General features: G+C 38.0%; 1 protein-coding gene across 8 annotated transcripts; it reads left to right on the forward strand.

The window, feature by feature from the left end:
* Positions 1 to 1089: 1089 nt before the first annotated feature.
* Positions 1090 to 25462, forward strand: ZMYM1 (zinc finger MYM-type containing 1). Of its 8 annotated transcripts, none has more exons than XM_011222224.3 (9): positions 1090 to 1171; positions 9121 to 9287; positions 10628 to 10700; positions 10896 to 11145; positions 17299 to 17473; positions 20400 to 20553; positions 21879 to 22016; positions 22182 to 22222; positions 22744 to 25462. In XM_011222224.3, exons 2-9 carry the CDS (start codon positions 9192 to 9194, stop codon positions 25042 to 25044), a joined length of 3228 nt encoding a protein of 1075 aa, XP_011220526.1. In that variant the 5' UTR covers positions 1090 to 1171; positions 9121 to 9191; the 3' UTR covers positions 25045 to 25462. The 8 variants fall into 8 exon arrangements, with proteins under 8 accessions (XP_011220526.1, XP_034504855.1, XP_034504852.1 ...); XM_034648964.1 differs by having other exon boundaries at positions 1092 to 1326; positions 22185 to 22222; XM_034648961.1 differs by having other exon boundaries at positions 1092 to 1326; positions 10628 to 10697.
* Positions 25463 to 26025: the final 563 nt, after the last annotated feature.

A 26025-nucleotide genomic window follows, 5' to 3' on the forward strand; every position in this document is an offset into this window, starting at 1 on the left:
TGTTCAAATTAGCCAAAAGAAGGCAGGAAAAGGGAACAAAGGGAACAGAGAACAAATGATACAACGATATGCTTAATTACTATATATTATATTAGGAAGATAAGAATAACTGTTGGAGAAATTAAGTTCAGTTACCAGTGTAGTGTTCAGAATCACCAGAGTCTGAATTTGAGGTTAACTGCAGAGGACATTTAGGGACCATAGCAGCAGGGGTCAGGAGCGAGGGCCTTTTGGTCTGGACGCAGACTTTTTTTTTTTTTTTTAAGATTTTATTTATTTATTCGACAGAGATAGAGACAGCCCGAGAGAGGGAACACAAGCAGGGGGAGTGGGAGAGGAAGAAGCAGGATCATAGCGGAGGAGCCTGATGTGGGGCTCGGTCCCATAACACCGGGATCACGCCCTGAGCTGAAGGCAGACGCTTAATCGCTGTGCCACCCAGGCGCCCCTGGACACAGACTTTTGATAGTATATCAAGAACTATGGTCAAAGACAAGATTGCAATAAGTTCATCATTCAACTCTATGTATCTAATATAATCCTATTATGATTTTAGGAATAGCACAATTATTTGACCCTATACTTTTTTAGGTGTTGAAAGTGTTAATTTGTTAAGTAGCATTTAAAATATACCATGATTTTTGCACACTCTTTTGGGATTCTTTTACTATATGATGAGCGCCCCAAAATGGAAAAAGCCTGAACCCCCTCTCCATCGCTGCCGATAATTCCTTTTACTGGGAATTTACTGTGTACCTGGAACTTTACCAACATTGCCTTTCCAATCTTAACATGCCTATGGCAAAGGCACTGTTAGTAAACCCCATTTCAAGGATGAAGAAATTGGGATTTACAGAAATTGCTAACAACCCATCTCTCGAATCCAGTAAATCTAACCGCCTCGATTGAACTCTGAGTCCATCCCGACGTTGCCCCTGCCTTTAAGGGTCCAAATTTGGGGCCATCTAGCATAGCTTTTAAGGTCAGACCCTGCGCAGCGTTAAGAGCTCTCCCGGCGCTCCGTAGCTAAGGGAAAGTGGGCCCCGCCCGGCCAGTGCGCTGCGCATGCTCGGCCGCAGAGCCCGGCGGGAAAGGGGCGGGCCTGCGAGACCATTTGGCGTCGAAGTTCCTTTGAGAATCCTCGTGCGGCCAGCGTCCCTGAGAGAAATTAGTAAGCCCCTTACGCGGCCGTGGTGTCGGTGTTGATTCCTGCGCCTTACCGGAAAGGGGCAGAGAGTTTCGCCTGTCGGAGGGAGGATGAAGCGTCGTCGGGTCGGGCCGAGGTCCTAAAGATGGGTCTCTGCGTGCGGATTCCGCCATGTGAGGGTCGGGAACTCGGGGTCAGGCCCCCGGATTGTGTTTGTCGTCTCCTTTAACCTTGTCGGCAGAGTCGGGGGATCCTTGCCCCGCGTTTCCAGCGTTTCTCGCGTTTCTCGCCGCCTGCTGCGCCTACGCCGTAACTGGGCTTTCAAGTTTTTGGTCTCTATCCGCGGCCTCTTTTTAAGCCATTTGATCATACTTGTAGCTTTTCCTTCATTAAGCAGTAGTGTTTTTATAAACAACTTTAAAAAAAAAAATCATGGAAGTCCTTTTGCAATTAGATGTGTACACGGAGTCTCAGCAAAAAGATTAAATAGTACAAAAGTTTGATTCGTTGTATTCGGACTTGAAATTGGGATTAGATGAAGGTGCAATCTTTATCACTTTAGTTCAGTATATTGCTTTAGTGTCCAGGGTTGGTAGTATCTTGGTTTACATGGACTAGGGTTTGCAAACGGTATCTTCCAGCTTTCTCAGGATGCAATTTCAGAAACAGTTGGACCACTGTTAACACCTGACAGTAACTGGTATTCCTCATCACAAATATACAAGACGAGAAGCCTTTAAAATTTATAACAAGAACTATATTACATTTAGTCCTTGCAGTTCAGGACTCATCAGTTTGCCATTTAACTCTTAGGGTGAGGCAACAGCATTTAGGGGAGTAGGTGCCCTTGCTAAAATGGTGCATATGCAAGTCAGAAGCCAAACAGGACAGGTGAAAAGCTGTAGCCTTCCTCATCAGTGACACAGCTATGGGGAATTGAACTGTATTCACCTAGATGGCAGGAAAAGCTCTTTTCTGAAGGTCAGTGTTAATCTAGCACAAATTAATGCTTTGGACTTCTCCAAAATACTTAATATTTGATATACCACAGTTAACTGTTTATCTCATGATTTTATTATTTTTAAAGTAATTTTTTAAAAAAACAAAATATGAATGAAATGTTTGCTGAACCCCAAAAGCTACTAATTAACAAGAGTAAACATGCTGTCTCCAACCTGGAATATTCTTTCATCATTGCTTTGTAGGCACTTTACCATTTTCTCTTCCCTCATTTCTTCTTTTTACCTTGCATATGTTTATATTGTTACAGTTATCCTGTGCTAGCAGGGTATGATAGAGTGTTGGGACATTCTAATTATTCCTCTAATTCTAGTATGTAGGCATTTCATAAGTAGTGGCTCCCCATTGCCTGTTGAACTAAGCATGGACATTTTGGTTTGGTTTGAAATGCCTTTAACCTTGTGCCTCCAGCCTTTCTGTCAAACCAGTAAAAGAGCTTGCAGAACACAAGTGAATATAGGACATATTTTTGCAAAACGTAATGTATAAGGAAGTGGCTATAATGCACAGAAGTAAAAAGAGTATACCTGCTTCTGGATACATTAGTCACTTTATTTTTGCTTGTGACCATAACAATTACTTTAGCTTTATAGTAAGACCTCCAACTTTTTTCTTTTTTGAGATTGTTTTAGCTATTCTAGGTTTTGTATACGTTCCACATAACATTAGAATCACCTTGCAAATTCCACAAAAACTGAGATTTTGATCTTTAGCTCAATTTGGGGGAAAACTGATAGTACCAAGTCAATCAAAGAGCATGCTATGTTTCTCTATGTATTAATTTCTTTTAGCACTGTTTTGTTTTCAGCATAGAGATCTTGATGTATTTCATTAGATATATTCATATACTTGATGTTTTGTGATGCTTTAGAAAATGGTTGTTTTAAAGTTTTTATTGGGGACACCTGTGTGGCTCAGTCGGTTGGGCGTCTGCCTGCGGCTCCGGTCATGATCCCAGGGTCCTGGGATCAAGCCCCAAATCAGGCTCTTTGCTCAGTGGGGAGCCTGCTTCTTCCTCTGTCTGCTGCTCCCCCTGCTTGTGTGCGTTCTTACTCTCTCTAGTTCTCTCTCTCTGACAAATAAATAAAATATTTTTTAAAAATAAAATTTTTATGTAATTGTTCTAGTGAAAAAATGGTCTTTGAATACTCACCTTCCTAAATTTACTTAATAATGTAGTAACTACTTGGAGATCCTTTTGGATTTTCAGTGTATCCAACACGTCATTTATAAATAATGACAATTTTACTTCCTTTTCAAGATTTCTTTCTTTTTTTTTTTCTTTCTCTGACTAGAACCTCTGGAACAATGGTGAAGTGGTGAGAGAAGAAATTTTTAAATATTGATGTTGTATTATCCTATGATCCTTCTAAGTTCACTTATTCGAGTATTGTGCTGGGAGGAGAGAAGATACTCCTTAGGGTTTTCTGTGTACACCATCACGCTGTATACAAATTAACGCAGTTTGTTTACTTCTCCTTCCCAGTTTTTACACCAAATTTCCATTGAGTCTTTCACTTTAAGAATTTTCTTTAGCATTTCTACAGTATAGGTTTGTTTGTGATAAATTCTCATTTTCATTTATCTGAATATGTGCTGATTTCACCTTTATTTTTGAAGGATTTTTATTGACTAGAGAATTTTAGGTAGGTTTTTTTTCCCCCAGCACCTTAAAGATACTCCATTGGCTTCTGGCCTTCATTGTTGCTGACAAGAAAACAGCCTTTATTCTAATTTTTGTTCTCCTGTATGTTAAGTCTTTTTTCTTTAGCTGCTTTTAAGATTTTTTTTAATCTTTGGTTTTCACCAGTGTGACTATGTTGTGGGTAGTTGTGTTTCCCTTTTATATTTACCGTATTTGTTACTCATAGAGCTTCTTGAATTTGTGTGGTTTGATATTTTTCTTCATTTTGGGGAAATTGTCTAGCCAGTAGTTCTTCAAATACTGCTTCTGTTGCATTGTCTGTTTTTTCTCTTGCTGGGACTCTGTTTACATCTGTGTTAGACCTTTTTGCCTTCTTCCACCTGTTGCTTACCTTATTTGTATTTTTATCCCTATATGTATCAATCTGAACTACTTTCTACTCTTGATATAAAATGTTTCCTAAATTTCCCTGTTTTATTTTCCAATTCTCAAATTTTCATGATTTTTTTTTAAATTATTCCAGGATTGCTAAACTTCTCCATCTTTTTCTCTGTTTTCTCAAACGTATCACAGTCAGCCTGATAATACCAATATGGGTTACCTATAGGCCTTTTTCTTTTCATTGGTTTTCAGTCAGTCTTATTTGTGTTTTTTTGCAGAGAGGGCTGTTTCCCGTAGGCAGGCAGATAGTTCTAACAGACTCTCTCTCTCTCTATATATATGTGTGTGTGTGTGTGTGTGTGTGTGTATCATATTTTTTTTTCCTAACAGATTATATTGATCCTTTTGAGGGTTAGTGTGTTATGCTTTATTAGGGCTGATTTATTTTGGTTTGCCCTTTTTTCTAGGGAGTGGTCTTTTCTCCTGCAGAGTGACCCTTACTCCTAGCACATGGTCCGCTAGAGTCTCAACTCCAAGTCCAGATGTTTACCAAATCCCCTCTACCTTTGCTGGGCTTAAATTTCAACTTTGTTCTTAGCTTTGCAAAGCTACTGTCATCTCTGTTCAGCCGTTTTGACTCAACCTTCCGTTTTCTGCTAGATTTTTTAGTGTCTATACTCTGTAGATGTACATTTGGAAGTCAGCTAATAAGTGGAGGATGGGATATTTGTATGCAGATTGGGAGGCTTGTTTCTCCTTGGTTCCCACCTCTCCTTTGTGCCTCAAGACTGCTTTGGCCACCCAGAACTCCCATCTCCTTAGCTCAGTGTGCTGCTGTTTTCTGCTTGGCTTTTTTCTTCTATTCTGTCATGGAAAGTGCATTCAAGGGTAAAGCCTGTTAATTTTATGTGTTGTGCCTAGATATATCATCTCTTCTTTTTTTTAAGTTATCTCCACAGCCATGACCCCTGAGATCAGGTGTTTTGTGCTCTGCCAACTGAACCAGCCAGGCACCCCTAGATTTATCAGTTGTTTTGTTTTTTTTTTTTTTAAGATTTTATTTATTTATTTGTCAGAGAGAGTGAGAGCATAAGCAGGGGAAGGGCAGGCAGAGGGAGAAGCAGGCTCCCCGCTGAGCAGGGAGCCCAGTGTGGGACTCGATCCCAGGACCCTGAGGTCATGACCTGAGCCCAAGACACAACCAACTGAGCCACCCAGGCGTCCCATATCAGTCTTATTTTAATTCTTGCCATTCTGATAAAATTTGGAGCTGAGTTGGTTTAGAAGCTGAGTAGGGTTTGAATAAGCAAAAGTGACTTTACAGATAGAACAGTATGAGCACAGTATAGTGGGGAAGAATTAAAAGATTAAGGTGAAGCAATATGAAGCATCAATATTGTACTAATTTTCCAAGAGAAAAGCACATACGTTCTGGAGATCTGTTTGTGTGTCTGGAAATAACTCCTGATAGCTTGCAATTTCTTTGCAGTCTCATGTTTTACTTTAAAAATTAATATGAATTTTGAGGGGCGCCTGGGTGGTTCACTCCGTTAAGCGGCTACCCTCAGCTCAGGTCATGATTGGGATCAAGCCCCAGGTCAGGCTCCCTGCTCAGCCTCTGCCTGCCGCTCCCCCTGCTTCTGTGTGGGTGCGTGCTCTCCTCTCTCTCTCTCTTTCTCTCTCTCTCGGTGTCAAATAAATAAAATCTTTTAACAAAATTAATGTGGGTCCCTGGGTGGCTCAGTCATTAAGTGTCTGCCTTTGGCTCGGGTCATGATCTCAGGGTCCTAGGATGGAGCCCCACATCAGGCTCCCTGCTCCTCCCTCTCCCACTCCCCCTGCTTGTGTTCCCTCTCTCTCTCTCTCTCTGTCAAATAAATAAAATCTTTTTCAAAAAAGTAAATAAAAGTGTGAATTTTGTTTTCTGACCCATGATATATCCCTCTTTGGTTTAAATTAAAATGTTTTAATTGGTTATTACCAAGTAGTATTAACCAGCAGGAACATGTGCCACATTTATCCTGACTATTAATACTTTCCATCATACATGGTTTATCCCCAGGAAGGATAGGTGTTGGCTATATAAAAAAAGAAGGTTTCAGGGCACCTACCTGGTTCAGTCGGAGGAGAATGCAACTCTTGATGTCAGGGTCCTGAGTTCCAGCCCCATGCATGCTCTGACTGGGCCAACCAGGGACCCCAAAAATAAAATCTTTAAAAAAAAAAAAAAAGGTTTCTAGGACTTATTTTACTCTAATATGCATCTTGTTGGAAAAAGAAATACTGGATTTGTTATCCATATGTTTTTTGTTCTTTTTGCTTTTCTAATAGCTAAAGAAGTGTTATATACTGTTTTCCCTGCTTCAGAAACATATTTTGGATTAATTAATTACACTTTTAAGGTGCTTTCCATTATTTGCCTATTGGTGTGATGACTGACACATTTGAAGGGATTCCAAAATGCAAAAGCTCATGGATGCTTTGTTTTTAATTGATTTTTAGACTTGCATATTTTCTTTCAGGTGAATAACAGTCTAGTAGTTAATTTCCCGTGAGTTTTGCTTTGCTGGTTGTGTGTGATGCTCAAACGGGCTGGGCAGAGGCCATATGAGCTTTTATTGCACATCACAGTCTGGCCTTATTCATTGAAGTTTCTTTTTTTTTTTTTTAAAGATTTTCTTTATTTATTCGACAGAGATAGAGACAGCCAGCGAGAGAGGGAACACAAGCAGGGGGAGTGGGAGAGGAAGAGCCTGATGTGGGGCTCGATCCCATAACGCCGGGATCGCGCCCTGAGCCGAAGGCAGACGCTTACCCGCTGTGCCACCCAGGCGCCCCTGAAGTTTCTCCTTTGGGATAGGGACTTTCAGTAAAAGCTACCAGAAAAGTGGGGAAAGAACCAAAGATGAGAGAAAAGATATAAGGAACCAGTCTGTCCTGGAAAAAGAGGCACTGGGGCTGAGCAATCAAAAGGCACTTGTAGGGACACCTGGGTGGCTCGGTCAGTTAAGCATCTGCCTTCGGCTCAGGTCATGATCTCAGGGTCCTTGGATCTAGCCCCATGTCTGGCTCCCTGCTCAGGCCTGCTTCTCCCTCTACCTCTGTTTCTCCCACCTGCTTGTGCGCACACAGGATCTCTCTCAAATAAATGAAAATCTTTAAAAAAAAAAAAAAAGGCACTGTAGTTCCTTAAAAGCTATAAAATGGAATTATTTTTTAAGCCTGAACATGCAACAATCTTTTATTTTTTAATTTGGATTTTAATTATCTTATCTATAATTACCAAAAAGGAATTCATTGGGGGGGGGCAGGCATGAGGTGTAAATGGAAAATAAGATTTCAAAACGTATTTAGAGGGGCACCTGGGTGGCACAGCGGTTAAGCGTCTGCCTTCGGCTCAGGGCGTGATCCCGGTGTTATGGGATCGAGCCCCACATCAGGCTCCTCTGCTGTGAGCCTACTTCTTCCTCTCCCACTCCCCCTGCTTGTGTTCCCTGTCTCGCTGGCTGTCTCTATCTCTGTCGAATAAATAAATAAAATCTTTAAAAAAAAAACCTATTTAGAAGGTATATTTGATCCACTTTAGTGATTAGATGTGGGAACTTTGAGAGAAGAGGAATTTAGGATTACCCCTAGATTTCTGGTTTGGGAAATTGGGTATGTAGGATAGTACATTTTACCAAGAAAGAGAACATGTGTAAAGCAGGCTTATGGGAATAATATAAGAATATAGTTTTAAATCTCTTGAATTGGAGGGACCTGTGGAGCATCCAAGTGGAGATATTTAGTAGGCAATTAGATATATGGGCTGCAGCTCAGAAATATGGGGGAAAATCAGCCTATGAATGATAGTTGAATCCAAGGTTGTGCCCACAGAACAAGTGAGAAAGTCCTGTGGAATTGTGCTTTGGAGGAACACAAATATTTTTATTTTTTTAAGGATTTTATTTATTTATTTGAGAGAGAGCACGAGCTTGGGGTAGGGGGGCAACAGAGGGAGAAGCAGAACAGAGAGCTCAACTCGGGGCTCTATCCTAGGACCCGGGATCATGACTTGAACCGAAGGCAGATGCTTAACTAACTAAGCCACCCAGGCGTTCCGGAACACAAATATTTTAGAAGCAGGTGAAATAAATGTTTGAAAAGAAGACTGGCAGGGGTGCCTGGGTGGCTCAGTCGTTAAGCGTCTGCCTTCGGCTCAGGGTGTGCCCAGCGTTCTGGGATTGAGCCCTGCCTCAGGCTCCTCCGCTGAGAGCCTGCTTCTTCCTCTCCCACTCCTCTTGCTTGTGTTCCCTCTCTCGCTGGCTGTCTCTCTGTCCATCAAATAAATAAAATCTAAAAAAAAAAAAAAAAAAAAAAAAGACTGGCAAAGAGATAGGAGAAATAGGCCTTGGAGTCATAGGATTCAAGGAAACAGTGGTCAGAGAGAGGGCACTAGCTTTAAAAGTTGGATCCTTGAATGTATTTGAATGTTTATATGTGAAGAACCAATAAGGAGGGAAAGAGGAGTTGAAGGAGATATAGATGGTAACTGGCTCTATAAGAGGGCAGTGATGGGGGAGAGGTAGTGAGCACAGGTATTTAGATTAACCTTGGATAGAAGACTTCACGTTTTCTAAGACTGTTTAATAAGTTAAAAGTAAACTTGTGGGTTTGGTGAGCTTATGCTATAGGCAGGCCTGGGAGAATAGAAGTGGGGAAGAGTAGTCCCAGAAGAAAGTGTAGAAATATGTCTACCAAAGAATTACAAAGCAAAGCTATGTTGGGGAATAATGGATGAAGGGAAGAAAGCCAGTGTTGGTACTGTGAAGCAACCCAGAGTCCAGAGTGTCTAAAGCTAAAGTCCTTTGTGCTTCCAGAAAATTACCGTATTTAAAAGGACTAATTTTAATACCAGACTCTACCATCAATTCATATTTTATTTTAGGAACCTGGATACATTCCCCAGGAAGAAATTCATTAGTTTGGAGCTGGAGGATTCCTTTGCATCAGACTAAGATGAAAGAATCACCGTTAGATGGTAAATGTGACAAAGTAGTCGCACCACAACTGGGGCGGCTAGATGAAATTAAGACGGAACCTGATAATGCTCAGGTAAAGATCCTACTTTATTTTCTTTTTTGTAGAGCAGTGTTTAAGTATATATTTTAGTTATGCAGGTGCTGGTTTACTAGCTGAAAACCGGAAATCTTTATCGTCCCCTAAGCAGTTGGTCAAATAATACAAGCTATATGGTATGAAGTGCCATCACAACTATATGCAAGAATATGATTTGAGCGAAGAATGGCTGTTTCGAATTGGGTTTTGAACTGATTAAAGGATTGCTTAGGATATTATGGGCCTAGCTAAGGTTAATACATTTTTGTTTTCATTTTTCTTAATTTGAAACAATATGAATAACTAAATGTTTTTATACTGCTGACTCTATTTAGTATATTATAAATTCTTAGAGTTCTTTTCTTTGTGATTCCATTACCCAAATCAGTTTCATGTTTATTCTTAAACTTTTTTAGACACATTATATGCTAAAGAACCTATAAATGATAAACTGACTCAAGCTGTGAATGTTCTGTGAGTAGTGCGAAATTTCCTTAAAATGTTTATGTATGAATTAGCTGAAATTTCTAATGAAACAAAAAGTAAATTCGGTTTTAATTTATTTCTAGTATTCTGTTTAGAAATAGCCTAAAGTAGGGGTGCCTGGGTGGCTCAGTCGTTAAGCGTCTGCCTTCAGTCCAGGGCGTGGTCCCAGGATCCTGGGATCGAGCCCCGGGTCGGGCTCCCTGCTCTGCTGGGAGCCTGCTTCTTCCTCTCCCACTCCCCTGGTTGTGTTCCCTCTCTCGCTGACTGTGTCTCTCTCTGTCAAATAAATAAAATCTTTAAAAAGAAAAAAAAAGAAATAGCCTAAAGTAAATCACTATTAAGTAAGGATATGTCTCCCATTAAGTTGGTGACACTGGGGAGTGTTGTCCATCTAGGAAGTATCTGTTGCTTCTTCAATCTCTGGACATTCAAGCATACATATCATGTTTAGGGAGAGTGCCTGCTGCTCTGAAAAATTCTCTGTAAAGACTCATTTAGCCCAATCCAACAACTTTTGTGTTTAAGGTCTTTATGAAGACAATGAGCTATTATTGATTAGAACAAGGAGGGAAAATAGGTGTCATTATTGAGTGTGTATCCTCTATTTGTGGTAGCTTACTGAAGGACTATGTGAACAAAAATTACTGAAGTCACATCTAGGTATGATAGAATATAATGTATAATGTATGGAATATAATGTGTCAGCCAAAGGTCACCAAAAGGGGAGTGTTCACCTATGGTTCAGTTCAGTTATACAATTCACTGCACAAACTTAAACATAATTTATTATTTTCTGTTGAATAACTAGTTGTTTTATGCACATTATTCATTATTTTCATCTCTTTTTTTAGGAGTATTGTCAAGCCCAGCAGCCTAAAACTCAGGAGAATGAACTGAAAATAAACACTACATTTTCAGACAGTGGTAATAGAATTACTTAATCATGTTTATTCTAACCAATGTAATAGCCAGTTTATTCTACTTTTTTAGAATATCTTTGAATAGTGCATTGTTTGTTTGGGGTTTCAAGTCCAAAAGTAACCTCTATAGAGAATAAAAGAATGCATACTTAATTTTACATAAATACTAATTTTCTTCCTTCGTGTTTTGTGTTTGTAGCTCCACAGTTGACTGCGGGCATCCAGCTTTCTCTGACATCATCTGGCATGAATAAAATGCTTCCTTCAGTTTCAACCACAGCTATTCAGGTTTCCTGTTCTGGTTGTAAAAAAATTCTTCAGAAGGGGCAAACCGCTTATCAGAGGAAAGGGTCTACTCAGCTTTTCTGCTCCACGCTGTGCATCACTGAGTACATGTCATCTGCCAATTCACCAGCTCTTCCCAAGAGAACTTGTTCAAACTGCTCAAAGTATATAACTCTAAATTATGCCCCCTTTAGTTCCCTACGTAGATCTTGATCAGAGTCTTGGCTGTAACTGTCTACGTTTTCATTTTTTCTTTTTTTTTTAAGATTTTATTTATTTATTTGACAGAGAGAGCAAGAGAGCACAAGCAGGGGGAACAGCAGAGGGAGAGGGAGAAGCAGGCTCCCCGCCGATCAGGGGAGCCGAACCCAATGCAGGGTCGATCCCAGGACCCTGGGATCCTGACCTGAGCCGAAGGCAGATGCTTAACCATCTGAGCCACCCAGGCGCCCCTATTTTCATTTTTTCTGAAGAAGTATCACCTTGGTTTAGTGAAAAGAAGCTGTTTCTGCTTTCAGTTTCTCTGTTAGATTCTTCAGAAATATTTTTGTTGAGAGATTTGCAGAAATTAAAATGTAAGGAGTTCTTTTTCTCTTCAGCTTTAAATAATGTGACTTCTGAAACTTACTTTCCTATTCTTCATTTGAAATTCTCTATAAATGGGATTATTCTGTGCCCATTCTGTCTTATCATTTAACCATAGAATGTGCAAACCACTAACACATTAATCACATAATAGTTAATTTGGATCTTCCAAGGTATAAAATAACCAAGTATAACATTATAAAATAATGTTTCTCATAATGGTAAATGAAGTTATTTGACTCTTTTGCAAAATTGAATAGTCATAGGTAAACATGGATGGATGTAATTTCAAGATTTCACTGAGCTACTGTTGGGGTCTGTATTGCTTACTTTTTATATGTGTATATATATGTGGCAATTTAGATGCAGAGAAAGGAAGTGGTAGTAATCTCATAATGAATTAGTGGAAAATGTCCAAAACTTTGAACTCTACTCTGAGATGTATAAAAATTCATTGTGCTTTGATAAAGCACATAGTAAAATTCTGGTTTGTTAGTACTCCTTAAATGCTATTGCTAAATTTTAAATGTTTTTTGTTTCAGAACAAAGAAAACACATAGGCCACCAGTTTTACTCACAAATATAATAAATTCCTTTCATGTGTCTCATTTTGGAATCAGGTTGCTATAATTTGAATCTTTCTTCCTCCATTTACGGTTATATTGTGCAACTCGTAGCAGCTGTATCAGTACCATCTGGGAGCTTGTTAAATAAAAATACAGAATCTCAGGCCTCACCCAGACCTACTGAATCAGAATTGCATTTGTCCCCAGATGATACATTTATATGCTAAAGTTTGAAAAGCATTGAAAACGTCTTGGTATTCCCATTTGTTTTGTTAAATGGACATAAGAATTATGATCATTAAATAATAGATTTAAGTGATCAGAGCAACACTGGCATGTAGTAAAACCTCAATAAATGTTAATTATCACTGTTATTCTCTTAACAAACTCAAAAACCCTTTTTATTGGTTGCTTCAGCTCCTTGTTTGGCTGCTGCTTCGGGTATTATCCATTGCTTCTAGTCTTACTCCCTGAAACTCAACCTTTCTTCTTGTGTTTTTTTCAACCCTTCAATACTATGTCTTTTTTCCTTTTTGCTAAGGGCTGTAAGGCACTCTCTTCAGTCTGCTTTCTTTCTCTACAGAATCATAAAACTGGAAGGGACCTTAGAGATCATCCAGTCCAAACATTTTCTTTTGGTTTTGGGGAAGCTGAGGTCCTGAGAAGTTAAGGTATCATGTTACTGTGTTTGAAGTTTACTCATTACACACCTTCAGCAGATCTCCCAGACAGATTGAAAAGGCTGAAACAGGAAAGATATAGTGTGTAAGTTGTTCTCTAAGATGAAGAAATCCAATATGAGCAAAAATGTGAAACAGGTTGTGCTTCCTTTGGAATACAAATTTTTTTGATACAAAATACTATTGTATAGGTTGGTGGAAAGGTGGTAATAATGCTTAGGCTGGGAGAGGCTGCCCATTGTTCAGAGTAACCTGTACTTTTTTTTTAAATTTTTTTCTTCCACATTTATTAGCATCTTGTATTAATATATAGTTCTCAAGATTTTAGCTAATTATCAGTTAGTGTTGACGTTTCTTTCAAAGCAATGATTTAAAATCTGTTTTGAATGTATTTAAGAAGTGTCATTTCTGCACTTTAGTATCCCATTTGGAACCAACCAGAGATTCTTTTTTTTTTTTTTTTAAAGATTTTATTTATTTATTCGACAAGAGATAGAGACAGCCAGCAAGAGAGGGAACACAAGCAGGGGGAGTGGGTGAGGAAGAAGCAGGCTCATAGCAGAGGAGCCTGATGTGGGGCGATCCCATAACGCCGGGATCACGCCCTGAGCCGAAGGCAGACGCTTAACCGCTGTGCCACCCAGGCGCCCCACCAACCAGAGATTCTGATAGCAATCAACGAGTTCAGAATATCCCTGTGCACGAATGCTGTGTAACACTTATATGTAGGAAAGTTGTTCAGTCCTGTGCTCAGAGTTTGTTTAAGCTGATTTTAGGCACTATTAAAAAAATTCATTTTTTAGTTTTTTATTTATAAGGATTTAGTAGATTAGAAACCAGGAATCTAGAGTACTGGTAGCAGTAAAAATCAGTAAGCATTTTCAGATTTCCATGCTTCTGCCTGTGCAGTTTCTTCTGCCTCCCTTTCCATCTGCTAATTTCTTTCTGTCTTAAAGGTCTGCCTCAAATATCTTTACCTCTTGTCTGTTCCCACACCATTTTTTCCTCTCCTCTCACTAACCCCCACCCACCCACTCAGAGTAATTGTTCCACGGTCTGTGTTTTAATAGTGTTCATAATTCCCACAGCATTAATTATAAAATTAATGTTTTTAAAGAAAGAATTGATATTGTTCCAGTTTGACTATAAACCTCTTTTTTTTTTTTTCAAGATTTTATTTGTTTATTTGAGATAGAGAAGGAGCAGGGGGAGGGGCAGAGGAAGAGGGAGAAGCAGGCTCCCTGCTAAGCAGGGAGCCTGATGCCGGACCAGATCCCAGGACTCTGAGATCATGACCTGAGCCAAAGGCAAATGCCTAACAAACAGAGCCACCCAGGCACCCCTAGACTATGAACCTCTTGAGATTAGGAACCAGATCATACTCATCTTTGTATTCCCAGTGCCTAAACACTAGCTGGCACACAGTGAATCCTAGAAAAATTTTTGTCAAATGAAGTACAAGGGTAGCACAACTCAGATACTGCATTTAGAGCTGTATTTTAAACCAGTAAAATGAATGATTTGTGATAATGAAATGAGCCTATTATTTTTGGTACCATCTATTTAAGAAGGAGGAACGATCATAATATACTAAAAATTTGTTAAGTCTTGAAATGTTAAAATAGTGTTGATTTAAGGAATATTTCATCTGGAAAACTATTATCCTGAAAGACTGATATTCTAAGGGTTCTAAGTAGCCAGATACCATGGCAGTTCTCAAACATTCTGGTCTCTGGCCCCCTTTCCACTCTTAAAATTTTTTGAAGAGCCAGAGAGCTTTAGTTTATGTAAGTTTTCTCTACCAATATATACTGTGTTAGAAATTAAAACAAATTTTTAAACTAAAAAATAATAACTCTGCATGTTGACATAAATAATATATATATATTTTTAAAGATTTTATTTATTTATTCAACAGAGATACAGACAGCCAGCGAGAGAGGGAACACAAGCAGGGGGAGTGGGAGAGGAAGAAGCAGGCTCACAGCAGAAGAGCCTGATGTGGGGCTCGATCCCATAACGCCGGGATCACGCCCTGAGCCGAAGGCAGACGCCTAACCGCTGTGCCACCCAGGCGCCCTGACATAAATAATATTTTTAATGAAAAATAGCCATATATATTTTTTAATTTAGTGATGAGGAATTTTTTTAAAAATTAAGCATCATTTTATCAGTTTTGCAAACCACTTCAGTGTCTGGGTATTTTCATATCTGCCTCTGTGTTCAGTTTATTGGAAAATGTTGTTTTGGCTGAAGTTTGAAAAAAATCTGGCACTACAAATATGTAATTGGAAAAGGGAGGAGTGTTTTAAAAGCCATTTAGATTTTGTGGATGTTCTTCTTTGATACGCTACCAGAAAGCAGGTAGTACTTCTTAAAGGTTAGTTACGATGTGAAATCTGAAACCATATCAATGAATTTTTTGTACTCTTAGTTTAAAATACATTGGTCTGTTTGTACTTTGTTTGTGGGGTTTTTTTTTAAACCCGTGAATGAATGATTTTTGTTACATGCTATCATAATTTGGAAAATACTGGTTCACTGAGTTATGTAGATCTCCCAAATGTTGGCATATTTCTTTTTTTTTTTTTTAAGATTTTATTTATTTATTTGAGAGGGAGAGAGAGAGACAGAGAGCGTGTACTTGGGCAGGCAGAGGAAGAAGCAGGCTCCCCACTGAGCAGAGAACCCAACATGGGGCTCGATTCCAGGACCCTGGGATCATGACCTGAGCTGAAGGCAGATGCTCAACTGACTGAGCCACCCAGGCGCCCCTATTGGCATATTTCTTTATGCAATATTTTAAAAGTCACATTTGTTTAAAAAAAATCACCACTAGTCTCATCAGGAAAGCTTAACTATTCGGAAGCAATCAAGTTGGAGATGGCAGATTTTCCAAAATTCTAATTTTCAGTGAAAGCTCAACTTTTATCATTGGCAATGACTGCCAGTTGTTTATCTTGAAGTAACAGTCTTCCTTTATTCATTTCTGAGAAAATATTTGCCAGATACCCACTCTGGATAATAGTTTGTTCTTTCAAGTAAAAATGTGTTCTGTGAAAAAAGACCTAACTCAGGCTGTAACTCTTAACATTCCCATGTGAGATTTTCCTTGAGACAGCCATCATACTTCGGTGTGCAGAAGTATGTCATGCCTGTGTCCCATATCATCACACAGAATACTAAAAAGAGGTTGTCAAGGATAAAGTTTAATAAAGTAAATTATTTTTACAGCAAATGTGTGGCAATGAATAACACAGACTAGGCCATTTTGGTTCAGCTGTCTTAATTTGTGCTAAGGCTCTGGCGTTTTACCTAGCATTGTTTTTTCCTCCCAATTTGTTGAGGTAAAATTCATATAACAAAAGCCACTTCAGTAGTATTTAGTATACTCATAGTGTCTAGTTCCAGAACATTTTCTGTCACTGCAGTGTATCCAGTAAGCAGTTTCTCCCCAGAGGTCTCCTCTTTCTTCAGCCCCTGGCAGCCACGAATCTGCAGTCTATCTGTGGATTTATCTATTCTGGATATTTCACATTAACGGAATCCTACAACATACAACCTTTTATGTCCATCTTTTAAGCATAATGTTTTCGAGGTTTATCAGAGGTTTATACGTGTTGTGTCACGTATAGCGGCACTTCATTCTTTTTTTAAAGCTAAGTATTATTCCATCGTACGGATATAACATAATTTGTTTATCCATTCGTTCATTGGTGAACATTTGGGCCGTTCCCATCTTTTAGCTATTTTTTTTTCTTTTTTTAAGTAAGCTCAAGGCCCAGTGTGGGGCTTGAACTCACAACCCTGAGATCAAGAGTCGTGTGCTTTACCAGCTGAGCCAGCCCAGTGCCCCTGTCTTTTAGCTATTTAAAATAGTGTTGTTAGGAACATATGTGTATCTGTCCTTTTTTGAGTACTTATCTTCAGTTCTTTGGAGTACATTATGTAGGAGTGAAATTGCAGCAGCCCATTGTTGATTTTGCACCCTCAGTTCAAATGTTAGCATAGGGAAAAAGACAACATTTTTTTTTTTGGACAAATAATATTTTGATATGAAAATAGTTCTGTCTTTGTGGACCCCTCCAAAAGTATCTGGAGGATCCCCGGAGTTTTGCAGACTGTACTTTGATATCCTCTGTCTTGTAGATTATAAAGTTGGTCAGGTATGAATATGTGATTTCTCATCATTCTCTTATCGCTAGAACTAACTAATATAAGCTAGGTAATCCTCAAAACTCTGCTATCAGTTGTGGTTTATAATCCCTACTTTATAGATGAGGGAATCATCATTTGGGAGTATACATGACTTACCCATCATAACGTGCTATAAGTCCTAGAAATAAATACCAAATTCAGGTTGTCTTATTTCAAGGCTGGTGTCACTGCTGTTACACAGTCTGAAGGTAGATGAAATGGGAGAGGGTAACTTGAAGAAGTGCTTCAACTTATAAGTGTTTAATGGTGCCCTTGTTTTTCTTTTTAGAGACATCTTAAATCTAAAGGATGTGATCAGTGTCCAGCTAGAAGATAATACCTCTAGCAAAAATTTTTGCAGCCAATCTTGTCTTTCATCATATGAAGAAAAAAGAAAAGCATTTGTTACCATATGTACTAATAGCATTTTAACCAAGTGCAGCATGTGTCAGAAGACTACTGTTGTAAGTTGTAATTTTTTTTTAACTTTTAGGGATTCTGATTATTTTGCTTAAATCTCAGAGTTTTTACTGAATTTTTTTAAACCCTAGATTCAGTGTGAAGTAAAATAACAGCATATGAAACACTGTCTTTGCAGTAATGCCTGTTTTTCAGTTTCACTGCGACAGCCTCCTCATGGTCTGTCTTGAGAACTGTGGGGCTTACTGTTAAACTGTTTCTAGTCTGTTTCATATGATTCAGATGAAAGGACGGTCCCATTACTTTAATAGTTCAAAGAGAGGGATGCCTGGATGGCTCAGTCAGTTAAGCGTCAGACTCTTGATTTTGGCTCGTGTCATGAGATCGAGCCTCAGATGAGGCTCTCTGCTCAATGCAGAGTCTGCTTGTCCCTCTCCCTCTGCTTCTCCCCCAGCCCACGCACTGGCTCACTCTCAAATAAAGAAATTAAATTGTGGGGAAAAAAAGTTCAAAGAGTATTACAGCATTTAAGCAGGTATGAATAAAGACCTGTTGCATAAAGTAAGAACCACTCCATTTGAATTTGATTGCATGGGACTCAAATGAAACATCCAGGATTGAGTTCCTTCCATTAGTTCACTTGTGCATGGTTCCACTTTAGGAAAAGGTGGGGATTAGATTTTGTACCATTGGGAATAGTTGCATTTGGTAGAACAGTGAAGAAGATGAAATAAAAGACTTCTGACAGTTCCTCTTACGTAACAATTCATGATAAATGCTGTATGGAGATTTTCCTAAAGACTCTCAGGATGATCTGGCCTTGAAGAAAAGCCAAGCATATGAAAGCTTGTTTATAAACCGCAAATAAAGATAGCAGAAATAATAACAGCCTGCTGATCAATAAGACTCAACCACAAAGTGTTTTTAATTCTTTATTTTCTTATACCTAAGCAAGATTAAAATGAATCAAGAATGTCACGTGCTTTTCAGAATGAGAAATAATCCCCTATTTCTTGTAGGAGAGCCTTGGGTGGGTGTTTCTGAGAACAGAGAAGCTGGGTCCTGCTTTGGTGGACTAAATGAGATTAATGCAATTAGTGGTCTGAGCCCCTTTCATGAGGTAGAATTGAGGTTGTCTTGCTTGTTCAGATGATGCTTTGAGAGGCGACTCTATCTCCATAAATTCTTCCTTAAAATCATGCAATTGAAGATAGGATTCTCAGCAAGTCTGAACAATTCAAATAGGTCATTTGTAAGCCATATCTTTTCTTTCTTTAAAAAAAAAAATTATTTTTATTTTTATTTTTTTTTAGATTTTATTTATTTATTTGACAGAGACACAAGCCAGTGAGAGAGGGAACACAGGCAGGGGGAGTGGGAGAGGAAGAAGCAGGCTCCCAGCGGAGCAGGGAGCCCGATGCGGAGCTCGATCCCAGGATCCTGGGATCATGCCTGGGGCCAAAGGCAGACGCTTAATGACCCAGGCGCCCCTAAAAAAAAATTTTTTTTAAGATTTTATTTATTAGAGAGAAAGTGGGAGCACGAATGGAGGGAGAGGGGCAGAAAGAGAGAAGCAGAGTCTCTGCTGAGCAGGGAGCTCAATGTGGGGCTCCATCCCAAGACCTTGGGATCATGACCTGAGCTGAAGGCAGACACTTAACTGACTGAGCCACCCAGACACCTCAGGGCTTCTCAAAAATATTTTAAAAAGTATAAAAGAATTTTCATAGTTATACTCTGTTTTTTCTTTCATTGTTCCTTTGCCAATATCCTGTTTCTCACAGAAGAAAATCTGTATTTTTTTCTTTTTTTTTGGAGAATTTATGAGAGAGAGAGGGAATGGGGGGGGGGAGCAGAGAGAGCAGACTCCCTGCTGATTAGGGAGCCTGATGTGGGGCTTCATCCCAGGACCCTGGGATCATGACCTGAGCTGAAGGCAGACAATTAACCGACTAAGCCACGCAGCCGCCCTGTATAAGATATTTTCATTTGTCCTTGTACTTTGTGCCCCCAAAAGCAGTTCTTTTTCACCATTGCCATAAGTCCAGGAATGATGGTTCCTGTTTCAGTCGAAACAATAGATGGCAAGCTTCACGGTTTATATCATTTACCTTTGCACACTTACTGCTTACTGAATGGCACTGTGTTCTATGTATTTTACTGCTTGTATGCTACTTTCTTAAAATACGCTTGCAGTTTTTACCAGGAAGTTAGCCTAGAAAAACAGTGATTCCCACAGCCGTTTTCTGGTTCCTCAGTACCAATAGTTAATTTCCTGAGTTAATATTCAAAGTGGAGGGGCGCCTGGGTGGCTCTGTCGTTAAGCGTCTGCCTTTGGCTCAAGGTGTGATCCCAGGGTTCTGGGATCGAGCCCCGCATCAGGCTCCTCCACTGGGAGCCTGCTTCTTCCTCTCCCACTCCCCCTGCTTGTGTTCCCTCTCTCACTGGCTGTCTCTCTGTCAAATAAATAAAATCTTAAAAAAAAAAAAATATTCAGAGTGGAATTGAGGAAAGAGATATAAGACTTTTGTTTATTTACCCAGTTGGCTTTGATTGCCTGGAATGATTAACATATTCTGTGACCTCTTTCTTCATTGCTTGCGTATGTGTTACTGGTGCTATAATATGTATCTGATAAATAACACAAATAGTGATTTGTTGGACTGATCTATTTTTCATTTTAGTCACTGTAATCTGGAGTGCCTTTTTTTTCTCTTGTTTGTTTTTAATTCAAGTTAGTTAACATATAGGGTATTATTGTCAGTTTCAGGGTAGGGTTTAGTGATTCATCAGTTGCATATAATACCCGTGCTCATTTTTTTTCTGGTTTTTAAGAAAGTATAAAAATGTGTCTTCATTATCATAACTTGTTATATTTTAACTAAGAGCAGTAATGATGGATATATATTTGTTTGTTAACAATATATGTCCTATACCAAGAATATGAATATTACTTTAATCTCTAAACAGAAACCAACCAAAACACTTACATCTGTTCCTTGCAAATCATTGAAGCCCTCCGATGAAATGATTGAGACCACCAATGACTTGGGGAAGACAGACCTTTTTTGTTCTATTAATTGTTTCTCTGCTTACAATAAAGCTAAGATGGAATCTTCTACAGGTAATGTTTGTTTAGCAGTTTTCAGAGGTTTAGAAACTGTTGAAGAATATTACTGCTTTCCTTTAATTTACAACCTTGATTCATCTTGAAATTAAACTGACCTAAGAGTCAAAACAATGCAAAATTCATTGCAAGAAAATGTTCTCCAGGTGCGCCTGGCTGGTTTAGTCAGTGGAGCATATAACTCTTGATCTCAGGTTCATGAGTTCAAGCCCCATATTGGGCATGGAGCCTACATTTAAAAAAAAAGTTTTCCAGTAGTTTTATATAAAAGGAAGACTACATCACAACCAGAGACTTAATATTTATTTGTAAAGATCGCTGTGTTAGAATATAGTTTTGCACTTAGCTCTGCTTTGTAAAAACAAAGCTATTAGTTACATTTTTTACAGGAAATAGAACTAGTTGGAAGTACTTGGAAGTTCACTAATAGAAAAGCACAAGTAACCCAGAGTCAACTTTGTATTCCATCAAAGAGCCTCGTATAGGACCATTGGTCCAATTTACATAGATAATAAAGTAAATGATGCCCCTGGGGCTTGTACATCATGTAAACTGGCTTATTATAGAAATCTTTGCAATACTAGCTTAGACACCAGTCTAGCTCCATTCATGTTGAGGGTTATGAATCCTGAGAGAGTTAGAAATGATACCCCTTAGGGGCACCTGCCTGGCTCAGTCTGTAGAGTGAGTGACTCTTAATCTTGGGGTTAGAGTTTGAGTCTCATGTTGGGTGTAGAGATTACTTTTAAAAAATAAAATATTTTAAAAAATGATGAAAGAAATGATACCCATTAGGAGATTCTAAAGGAATCTCTTTTCTGTTCTTCATGGGTAATTTCATGTAAAGATTTGCTTGAAATTTCAAGCAAACGGTGTAAAAGAACTGAGAAATTGTATGCAAAGGTAAAATACGTTAAAAAATGGAAAATGTAAATTATCAGTTTAAGGTTATTAATGTGTTATCCTAAAGAACCTGGCTATCCCTAAGTCGTACTCCAATATCCTGCAATACCTAAAGTTATTAGATTTTTTTTTAAAGATTTTATTTATTCACTTATTTGACAGAGAGTGGGTACAAGCGGGGGGAGCAGCAGAGGGAAAGGGAGAAGCAGGCTCCCCACTGTGCAGGGAGCCCAATGCGGGGGTCAGTCCCAGGACCCCAGGATCATGACCTGAGCTGAAGGCACACGCTTAACCCACTGAGCCACCCAGGCACAAGCTATTAGATTTTTACATTGTTTGTTGAAACACTTGTTATTAAACAATGGTTTCTGATTGACTGATTTTGCCTGCTAATTGAGAAATCTTTTTATTTTTTTCAGTAAACGTTTCCATGGTACATGATGCCTCAACGGATCTCTTTTCTACAAAGAAAGATACAACTCCAGTTATAAGCAATATAGTGTCATTGGCAGATACTCATGTTTCCCTACCCATCATGAACTCTGATGTCTTACAAGGTAAAATTGATGTAAAGATACTTGACATATACACTGTTTTCCCATCCTTGATAAATCTGTCTTCTAAGGTTGTTTCTGTTGTCTGATACGGAATAAGCTATTGTAATTTATGATGCTATTTTATAGCATATAAGGTCTTGAATTGATAATACTCTTTTATTTTAGCAGATACAGTTTCTTCAGTAACAGCAAATGTCATTGTAGATGTAAGTTTTGTCCTTAATATTTTCGACACTGTCTTTTCTTTTTTAAGCATATTTTGTGCATATATATATATGTGTCCATGTATATATGAGCATATTCATTCCTGTTTTCATCCAAGAGCTCAAAAAAGTTGAGAAGGAAACATCTTTTGGTATTCATATTCAATTTCCCAAATCTAGGTTTGACTTGAAATTATTAATAAGAATATTTAAACAGAAGTATTTATTAGTCATAGTTTTTCCTCTGGGTTCCTTATTACCTTTTTCAATATTCTAGGTCATGTGAGCAATAAAAATTATTTTTATTACAATTACGTACCAAAAGATTCTTTGAACATTTAATGCTGAATCTAGATTGCATCTTTATATTATAAATAATTGTTAATGTTTCCCCCTAGTGGATCTCATATTGCAACTCACCCATTCTTTTTATTGTGTTACTAGAATAGGTATGTTTGATATTTTAATCATTTAAAAACTGTTCAAACAAATGCTTTTCTCTTTTTCTCCCAAACATTTCTAAGAGTTTACCCAGTGAATCAAGTAGTGGTGTTGCTACTAGTAGTGTTGAACAGCCAAGCCTTTCACCATCTTCATCAATACCCAGTCAGCATACGGTTGACTCCAGTGTGGAAGTCCAAAAAGATCGAGTGTCAAGCCAAGATGCTACATACAATATGAAATCTACGAAAGTAAGTGATGGACTGTGTCACCCAAAATTTACATCCAGAGTACAAAAAGTTAAAGATAAGTCACAAAGCATTAAAAAATCTTGGTGTTCAAATTTCCAGCATTTGAAAAACAGTATTAAAAAGGATGTGACATTCTGCTATTCATGCCAGTTGTTCTGCCAAAAAAATTTTAGTTGTGGAAGAGAATCATTTGCAGCCCAAGGAATTTCTAGTTGGAAAAAGACTCTAGAGAAATTCAGAAAGCACGAAAAAAGTGAAATGCATTTGAAGTCATTGCAGTTTTGGAGGGAATACCAGTTTTCTGATGAAGCCGTCAATGACAATTTATCTATTCATTCAAAACAGATTGAAGGAAATAAAAAGTACCTAAAGCTTATAATTGAAAATATTTTATTTCTTGGGAAGCAGTGTTTACCATTAAGAGGAAATGACCAATCAATTTCATCTGTGAATAAAGGCAATTTTTTGGAACTGTTAGAAATCAGAGCAAAAGATAAAGGAGAAGAAGTATTTCGACTTACGAATTCACAAGTTGACTTCTATAATAGCACACAAATTCAAAATGATATTATTGAAATAATAAAGACTGAAATGCTGCAAGATATTGTGAATGAAATCAATGTCTCTTCAGCTTTTTCAATAATATGTGATGAGACAACTGATAGTGCCACTAAAGAACAGCTTTCAATTTGTGTAAGATACCCGCAAAAAATGTCTAAGTCTATCTTAATTAAAGAAAGATTCTTGGGTTTCATAGATACTGAAGAGATGACTGGGACTAACTTACATAGGACTATCAAAACTTACCTGCAGCAAGTTGGAGTTGATCTGAATAAGATATGTGGCCAGTCCTATGATAGTACCACTAATTTGAGGGGAAAGTTTAATAAAATTGCAACAGAATTCAAGAAAGAAGAGCCAAGAGCTTTGTACATACACTGTTATGCACATTTTTTGGATTTAGCAGTAATTAGGTTTTGTAAAGAAGTGAAAGAACTCCGAAGTGCTCTAAATTCTCTCGACTCTTTGTTCAGCACTATCCATATGTCTCGGGAAATGTCTGCAAATTTTCAAAATATTTGTAAGCTAAGTCAAAACAAAACATGCAAGAAACATATATCACCATCATGTTGGACAGTCCATAATCATATTTTACTGTCTGTGATTGAGGGCCTTCCAGAGATTATTGAAACATTGGAAATTGTATCAAACCATTCTTCAAACACAAGTTTGGGTGATGAATTGAGTGATTTGTTAATATTGGTTTCCAAATTTGAATTTATCTTTTGTTTGAAATTTCTTTATCGAGTATTAAGTGTTACAGGAATTCTTTCCAAAGAGCTTGAAAGTGAAACCATAGATATTTTTTCATTGTCTTCAAAAATAGAAGCAATTTTGGAGTGTTTATCTTCTGAAAGGAATGATGCCTATTTCAAAACTATCTGGGATGGAGCAGAGGAAATATGTCAAAAAATAACCAGTAAAGGTTTTGAAGTTGAAAGACCTTCTTTTCAGAAAAGAAGAAAAATTCAGAAAACAGTAGATCTTGGCAATTCAGATAGTATGTTTTTTCCTACTTCAACAGAAGAACAGTATAAAATTAATATTTATTACCAAGGATTGGATACTATATTAAATAATTTAAAATTATGTTTTTCAGAGTTTGATTATTGCAAAATGAGGCAAATTTCAGAACTATTATTTAAGTGGAATGAACCATTAAATGAAACAACAGCCAAACATGTCCAAGAATTTTATAAACTTGATGCAGACATCATCCCAGAACTTAGATTTTATCGGCAGTATGCAAAGCTCAATTTTGTCATAGATTATGATCGTATCAACTTCATCAATCTTGGCTGTTTGTTTATTCAGCATGGTCTTCACAATAATATTCCTTGCATATCAAAGTTATTATATATTGCTTTGTCTTGGCCAGTTACTTCAAGTGCTGAAAATTCATTTTCTACACTGCCCCGTCTTAAAACATATTTATGTCATACCATGGGACAAGAGAAGCTTAGCGGCCTAGCCCTAATGGCTGTTGAGCAGGAATTGGTAAATAAACTGATGGAACCTGAAAGACTCAATGGAATTGTGGAAAAGTTTATCCATCGGATGAAAGAAACATAACACTTGCTCCAATTTACCTAAAAGAATTTTGTTTTTCTGCTGTAATATTTGTTTTTATTTCAATATTTTACCTCCTAAAAAAATTTTTTTTCATCAGAACATGTAACATTCACTTGTTTCAAAATCAAAAAACAGACTGAAAAGGGAAAAGTCTCCTTCCCTTTTTTAGTACCCAGTTCTCCCTCCCTGTAGTGTTATCTGTTTCTGTAATAGCCTCCTGAAGACGTTTTTCACAGATAGTACTCTGCAGTGCACACCGTTCTTCAGCTTGTCCACTTAGCATATTTTTGAGATTGTTTATATCAGTACATAAAGAGTTTCTTGATTTTTTTTACAACTGCATAAAATTTCATTGTATGAATGTACCATAATATATTTGAGCAGTCCCCAACAATAAACATTTCGATTCTTTCCAGTTTTTTGCTATTGTAAATAATCCTGCATTTAATAACCTTGTACATAAGTCATATTGCACATGAGTGAGTTACTGTAAGATAAAATTCTAAATTTGAATTACTAGGTCAGAAGATTTATGCATTTTTATTCTTGATAGATACTGGCAAATTGCTTTCTATAAGGATCATGCCCATTTACAGTCCCACCACCCATGTGTGAGATTGCCTCTTTCCTTGAATCTTTATAAACAATGTTCTGAAACATTTTGATCTTTGCCAGTCTGGTATAAATCCCAGTGGAATTTTGTATTTTCATGTAAGAATAAAGTTGGGTAGGGGCGCCTCGGTGATTCAGTCAGTTAAGCAGCTGCCTTCGGCTCAGGTCATGATCCCAGGGTCCTGGGATCAGAGTCCCGCATCGGGCTCCTTGCTCAGCGGGGAGCCTCCCTTCTCCCTCTGCCTGCTGCTCCCCCTGCTTGTGCGTGCTCTTTCTCTCTCTCTCTGACAAATGAATAAATAAAATCTTTTAAAAAAAATAAATAATGTTGGTTATCTACTTGAGCTATTTGTATTTCCTCTTCCTGTG

Source organism: Ailuropoda melanoleuca, chromosome 2 (genome assembly GCF_002007445.2).
Source record: "Ailuropoda melanoleuca isolate Jingjing chromosome 2, ASM200744v2, whole genome shotgun sequence".
In the NCBI taxonomy this organism is placed as follows: Eukaryota; Metazoa; Chordata; class Mammalia; order Carnivora; family Ursidae; genus Ailuropoda; species Ailuropoda melanoleuca.

What these genes read in the sequence shown, in the direction of transcription:
- ZMYM1 (XM_034648956.1), top strand. Translation starts at nt 1,293, where the DNA reads ATGGGTCTCTGCGTGCGGATTCCGCCATGTGAGG. An exon ending in CACTACATTTTCAGACAGTG is followed by an intron (nt 10,701 to 10,895) that starts GTAATAGAATTA and finishes TTGTGTTTGTAG; the next exon opens with CTCCACAGTTGACTGCGGGC. An exon ending in TGTGTCAGAAGACTACTGTT is followed by an intron (nt 17,474 to 20,399) that starts GTAAGTTGTAAT and finishes ATCTCTAAACAG; the next exon opens with AAACCAACCAAAACACTTAC.